General features: G+C 39.5%; 1 protein-coding gene and 1 pseudogene across 2 annotated transcripts in view; both read left to right on the top strand.

The window, feature by feature from the left end:
• LOC147129541 (uncharacterized) overlaps window positions 1-1,835 on the top strand; it is a 56,217-nt pseudogene extending 54,382 nt beyond the window's left edge. Inside the window, exons 9-10 of the transcript XR_015082526.1 lie at window positions 1,565-1,732; window positions 1,812-1,835. The product of XR_015082526.1 is annotated as an uncharacterized LOC147129541 (transcript). The remainder of the gene's footprint in view (window positions 1-1,564; window positions 1,733-1,811) is intronic.
• A 16-nt stretch (window positions 1,836-1,851) lies between these two features.
• On the top strand, window positions 1,852-5,942 carry adprm (ADP-ribose/CDP-alcohol diphosphatase, manganese-dependent). The gene is made up of 3 exons (XM_086016431.1): window positions 1,852-3,225; window positions 3,375-3,500; window positions 4,240-5,942. The coding sequence occupies exons 1-3, from the start codon at window positions 2,652-2,654 to the stop codon at window positions 4,530-4,532; spliced, it is 993 nt and encodes a 330-aa protein (XP_085872557.1). The 5' UTR covers window positions 1,852-2,651; the 3' UTR covers window positions 4,533-5,942.
• The last annotated feature ends 282 nt before the right edge of the window (window positions 5,943-6,224 follow it).

The following is a 6,224-nucleotide window of genomic DNA, read 5'->3' as shown; positions in this document are numbered from 1 at the left end:
ATCAATTAAAAAATTGAGATATGATATTTTTGCCATATCGCCCACCACGACATTGAATGTATAGTAAGTAGAATTATTAGCTTACACTATGTCCCTTGATGCAAGCAGCTATTGAACAAACTTACAATCAAAAATATTATGCAACATACACTGGATTAAAGTAATTAAGAACTGTAGTTCCAACAACAACTAGAAGATCCATTTATGAACACTCAAACCAAACCTGACACATTTCCTCCTGAAATACGCAACAACTGTCTGTCTCATTTGCAAGGAGACAGTTTTTAAATCTGAAAGTTCATGCCATTTTTAAAATTTTCACATATATATATATATATATATATATATATATATATATATATATATATATATATATATTTTTTTTTTTTTACATATTTTCCTGTTATTGAATTTAAAAGTTCAGTGTACATTTAATTGCCAGTAATATGTTTCAAACCAGAAGACACTTAAGAATTTTGAAATGTAAATAAAAATGTCAAAAACTAAAGACAGACCGGTTTGCTTGGATTTATTGGTGTAAAAAAAATGTCAGGCTAATTGGTCGCCCCCTCACCCAAGGTTTGAACACCTCTGATATCAAGGAAGAGAACTAGTATTCCACTTTTTAGATGTGGCCTCTGGTGGAGAAGATAATGGGAATGTGACAACTTACCCATGTGACGACAAGCCTTGGTCTCCCCTCTATTATTATAGTCTTTGAAGTGATGTATTCAAACTGTCACTCAGTTGAAAATCCCTTGTCGGGGTCATGCAGGAGAAAATGAGATGATTGTAAACTGACAAGAAGGGTGCTAAATCATGAACAAGCAGGCTATGAACCTTCAGCTTACATTGTTTCCATCTTAAGTATGGGCTACATTAGGGAGTCCAACGGGTTAGATATTCTTAGGGACTGTCCTCAAGGGGACAGTGCTGCCCAGTGTGACATTAAGTGGATTAACACCGTAGCCACACATTTTCTCTCTTTTTTTTCCCCTTGTTTGAACAGCAGTGTGTGTGTGTTTCGATTGATTGAAATGGTTTTGAACTGCGCCTCCTCGTGTGTCTAAGAAAGCCAGGTTGAATGCTATGGATTGCAACAAGAGTTTGTTGTAATCTGTAATGAAACAGATGGCCAAATCTCATGGCTTACGAGTAAATGTCAAGTCGAGTTCAAGTTGTCCAAATAAGGGGGTGCTAAGCACGGGTCACACTCTATTATCTGTCTGAGATTGCATTTTGAGACAATAATAGTTTCTCCCTATGCTACAAGCCTACAACATTCATTTGTGCAACTGCAGCCAATCAGTTTGCATGCTTTCATTTACATCCTGAATGCAGTACAGTGCCCTTAAATACATTAATAATAATAATAATTCTGACTTGATGCAAGCCATGTTGTTGTTAACAGCACATTCGCTTCCGGACCACTTCACAACTCAACCACCTCCAATTTGCATATCAGGTCGGCAGACATCTGGAGACCATCCAAAAACACCTGAAACTTCCCAACATGTCGGTCGGACTGTTCACAGACTTCTCCTCTGCTTTTAACACCTTGCAGCCACACATCCTGGCAAAGCGGCTCCACCAGAACTTCAACCCGGATGAGCAGTTCATTCTCTGGATGTCGGATTCCTTCACTCACAGAACACAGAGAGTCCAGATCCAGTCTGACCTTCTTGCAACAGGGCTGTGTCCTCTGACCACTGCTCTTCATCCTCAAATGAGTGTAGGACCTCGCAACCCAACTGTCACCTGGTACCTGGTAAAGTTAGCTGGTAACACCGTTCTCTTATCCCTCTTGTCAGGTCCCATTCTGCACCAATTTCAGGTATGTGATATTTACTGGCTGGAAATAAACATCAGACAAAGAAGATGGGTGGGAGCTTATACAAAAGCCAGGGAAAGCTAGGCATAGTTATCTCCACAGGTCATGTTGCAATATGTAATGTGTGTTGTAAGGTATGAATTTAATGAGTACTTATTAGTGCAATAATGTCAATACATCACGTGTATCAGTGTGTTGATTCTACCACACCCTTTATACTTATTGAAATGTATTTATTTATTTTATGTATTTGTTTATTTATGTTGAAATTACTGTGTATGCTTGTCAATTACTGTGTTGCCTTATGATCCCTTATTGCCCACTAGGATAAATATAGTTTTCTGAATATATGGTTAGTACATGTTGTAGTAGTAATAGTAGTACTTTACATTTGTTCGGATGTCGCATAATATTCATGGGAGCGTCTATCATAATAATTTAGTCTCCTCCTGTTGGCCATTAAGAGAAATGCAGATGTTTAAAAATGGTGCAGGAGAAAGGTGTTTCGTCACTATCTACCATGTCTGAATACAATACTTGATTGTATTCAGACAGTATTCAGTACGGTATTAATTTCCAATTTTACCTTCTGTTGCCACTATTAATTCATTATTTTGAAAGTACAAGCCGGAAATGAATTACGGGCACACCACAATGGCCAACAATACAGGGCTGTCGTCTACGGAACTGACGTGTGAGAAATGACAAGCAATGATGAACCTGACTTTTCTTGACACTTGAAGCGATTGCGTCAATTGTACACTTGCAACACTCTCTCAACACACCGGGTCGCCATTGTGAGCCAAGAAAAAGACCGGCGATGGACGACACTTGTCAGCGAGCGCCACTGTTTACATTCGGCGTGATAGCTGACGTTCAGTACGCCGACAGGGACGACGGGCTCAATTTCAGCCAGACAAGAAGCCGGTACTACCGAAGTAGTCTTGGGCTGCTTAGAAAAGCTCGGGAGAGCTGGATTCAATTGGCTGCCCGTCCAAAGTTTATCATCCAGCTAGGTGACATCATCGACGGTTTTAACAAGGATGGCGGCGCCTCCAGCCGAGCACTAGAGAAAGTCTTGCAAGAATTCAGCCTCAGTGCCATAGAGGTGCATCATGTGTGGGGTAACCATGAGTTCTACAACTTCACTAGGAGTGAGCTATTGCGTTCCAAACTGAACAGTTCCGTCCTTGCCGATACGAGTCTCAGCGGAAGCCGGGCCGGTCGCGATATCTACGCCTATAGCTTCAGTCCCTTCCCTGGGTTCACATTTGTCGTTTTGGACGCTTATGACGTGAGCTTGCTTGGGGTAGATGAGGACAGTCTGCAGTACCACAGTGCTTTCAATTGGATTAAACAACACAACAACAACGAGGATCTCAACTCCCCCCCAGGTAACCACGCGTCCACACGAATAGACGTTTTAGATATGACGTCACACGTACTTCCGTATGGCAAAAGTCTCTAATAGCCACACTACATTTTTTTTACAGTGAATAAATGACTAGAGTGTTTTTCTGTAATTTTGTTGTACTCATCCCAGGGTTATCTGATGACCTAGAGCAGAGGTTCTCAAAATTCAATGGTGGTTTTAGCAAGACCCAACTGGAATGGCTCGAGTCTGTGCTGTCCTCGGCTGACAAGAAACGTGAGAAAGTCACCATTGTCAGTAAGTAGTTTTGAATTTTTGACTACCTTTGCATCAGCATCCATAGATCGAAGTGACAGAGAGGGAAAGATAAAAATATGGGCCATTTGTGGCTTGTTGTGCATTTATGGGCGGTTCGTGGCGTCTACTGTAGTGTACTACAAACAAGATTTGTCATGGCCTTGAATTAATTTAAACACAAAAAAAAAAGGCAGTGTGACAAGTGAGGATGTCGAAAAAGTTAAAGGTGAAGCCAATCCCCAAATTTTCTTCACAAGAATATGTTCTATTTAGTCGAAAACTGGCATTTTGATTAACATTGCGTTTGTGCAATATGAGTTAAGCAGCAAAATCCATCAGTTTTTAGCCACCTCAGGGGGCGGCCCTTTTGTCACTTCTGTCGACTAAAAATGACATCATAGTTGCTCTGATAACGACCAATCACAGCTCGCATGTTTTCTGACGCTGAGTCATGATTGGTCGTTACCTGAGCAACGGTGATGTCATTTTCAGTCGACAGAAGTGACAAAATGGCCACCCCCTGAGATGGCTAAAAATGGTTGGATTTTGCTTCTTAACTCATATTCCACAAACACTATTAATCAGAATGCCATGTTTAGACAAGTGAAGGTACATAGAAGATGTTGTAACTAATTTTGGGGGGTTACTTCCACTTTTAAAAGGGACAATTATGAACTAACAAAAAAGGAACATTTAGATAGTTTGAAATGAGTTTTTATGGTCCTGTTTTACTTTTCAGGTCACCTGCCAGTCCATCCGCTCTCCACAACTCCCATGTGCCTGGCCTGGAACTTCGACGAGCTCCTATCTGTTATACGGTCCCACAGTAGTGTGGTGTGTTTCATAGCTGGACATGATCATGATGGTGGATATTGCTTGGATAAAAGCACAGGAATTCACCACCTTACGCTGGAGGGTGTCATCGAGACGCCCCCAGACAGCAACGCGTTTGGGACCGTGTCAGTGTACGAAGACAAGATGGTCTTGAAGGGGGTCGGGAGGATTCAGGATATTGACATTTTCTTTTCGTGACTCCAGTCCATGAGGCAATGACAACCAAAGATTACAAAACTTTTTGTTTCTTGTGTAGGCGATCATTATGTACATACATTATATACATAATGTATGTAACCTTAGAAGGCGGAGGTTTGATTATAAGGAACATGAATCTGAAGGGAACATTGTTAAATTTGCACATGAATTATTTTGCACTGGACTGAATACATTTGAATGGACTTCAGCTTATCGTTAAATATTTTATGAGGAAAAACGACACATAGTGTCTTCATCAGGGCATATGTTATTGCACTTTCATTTACACTGGCAAGATCTGGTAAGTTTTGAATGTACTGTATAACATTTTCATTTATATAAAACAATTCACTAATGTTTTATTCATTTGATCATTTTTAAATCACTGACATTTTACTTGTCGCATATGCAAATGCCACATCTGACCTTTAAAGGGGAAGTCAACACAAAAATGTTCTTTACAATAATATGGTCTATGCACCTCCACTAGTCCTTAACACGGCATTCTGATTATATTGCATTTGTGGAGTATGAGTTAAGCAGAAAAATCCACCCGTTTTTAGCCATCCGGCAGCCACTGTCAAGTGAAAATGACATCAAAATGGCTCAGGTAACAACCAATCACGGCTCACCTGTTTTCTGAAGCGGAGCCATGATTGGTCGTTACCTGAGCCCTGAGCAACTGTGATGTCATTTTCAGTTGGCAGCAAGTGACAAAATGGACACCCCCTGACAAAAACAGATGGATTTTACTACTTAAATCATATATTCCACAAACACAATATCAATCAGATTGCCATGTTTAGACTAGTGGGGCTACGTAGAACATACTGTATTATTGTAAAGAAAATGTTGGCGTTGACTTTCCCTTTAATGTTTGCTGCGAATTCTTTTTTTTTTTTTTTTTTTTTTTTTTTTTTTAAGCTGTGGCTGGTTTTCTAGTGACGCAATGAGCTCAGTACCACATTGAAAATGCAAATGGCGATTTTGGGCAAAATGTGAAGTAGGGCAATAAACATTTGTGTAAGCAGTTGTCCAGATATATTTGTGTCACCGCAATGGTGATACTACACAATTTGTAGCAAAAGGTATTTGAAGAAAAGGCTTGCTCTAGGATCAATAGAAAAATAAAATGTAAAATATTTTACAGGCATGTTAACTTGATAACAAATGGCCTTGCGGAATTTCTTTTTTTCCCTCCTAGTGCTTTCAAAAGCATTTCAATATTATTTGGTGCAACCTGTATTCAATCTCAAAAATATATGAACCAAATTAAAAAGATGAACAATGAAGCGCAATGACTGTCAGCAAATTCTACCTTGTGACATTCTGTTGGTTAACTTGGATGGTCCATGTCTCTTGGTCATTGGATGTTATGTTTGAAACAAGATATTAAAAATTGAAAAACGACTGGTTATGTGATTTTCGTTTTAATATTAAATTTGAAATACAGCTTGATTTTCTAGGTTTGTGTCTGGAACGAGTAAGAAAATGTCTAAAGACAGTTTGATGAGACAGTTTGATGTTCAATGTATAATTCTAAAATGAAAATAGAATATATCACGAGATCCAAATCGAAATACGGCTCATTGGTTTTAGATTCCTGGAAGTTGTCACCGAAAGCATTTCTCCTTGTGACCAGTAGATGGCAAGAGCATAGCGCCTGAAGATGATTTCGTGTACTGTATTGTA

This window comes from Filicampus tigris, chromosome 19 (assembly GCF_054856515.1).
Source record: "Filicampus tigris isolate MCC_2025a chromosome 19, RoL_Ftig_1.0, whole genome shotgun sequence".
In the NCBI taxonomy this organism is placed as follows: Eukaryota; Metazoa; Chordata; class Actinopteri; order Syngnathiformes; family Syngnathidae; genus Filicampus; species Filicampus tigris.
Note: the sequence above shows the minus strand (reverse complement) of the source record. Positions and strands in the feature narration are given on the sequence as shown.

What these genes read in the sequence shown, in the direction of transcription:
- adprm (XM_086016431.1), top strand. Translation starts at nt 2,652, where the DNA reads ATGGACGACACTTGTCAGCGAGCGCCACTGTTTACATTCGGCGTGATA. An exon ending in GGATCTCAACTCCCCCCCAG is followed by an intron (nt 3,226 to 3,374) that starts GTAACCACGCGT and finishes TACTCATCCCAG; the next exon opens with GGTTATCTGATGACCTAGAG. An exon ending in TGAGAAAGTCACCATTGTCA is followed by an intron (nt 3,501 to 4,239) that starts GTAAGTAGTTTT and finishes TTTACTTTTCAG; the next exon opens with GTCACCTGCCAGTCCATCCG.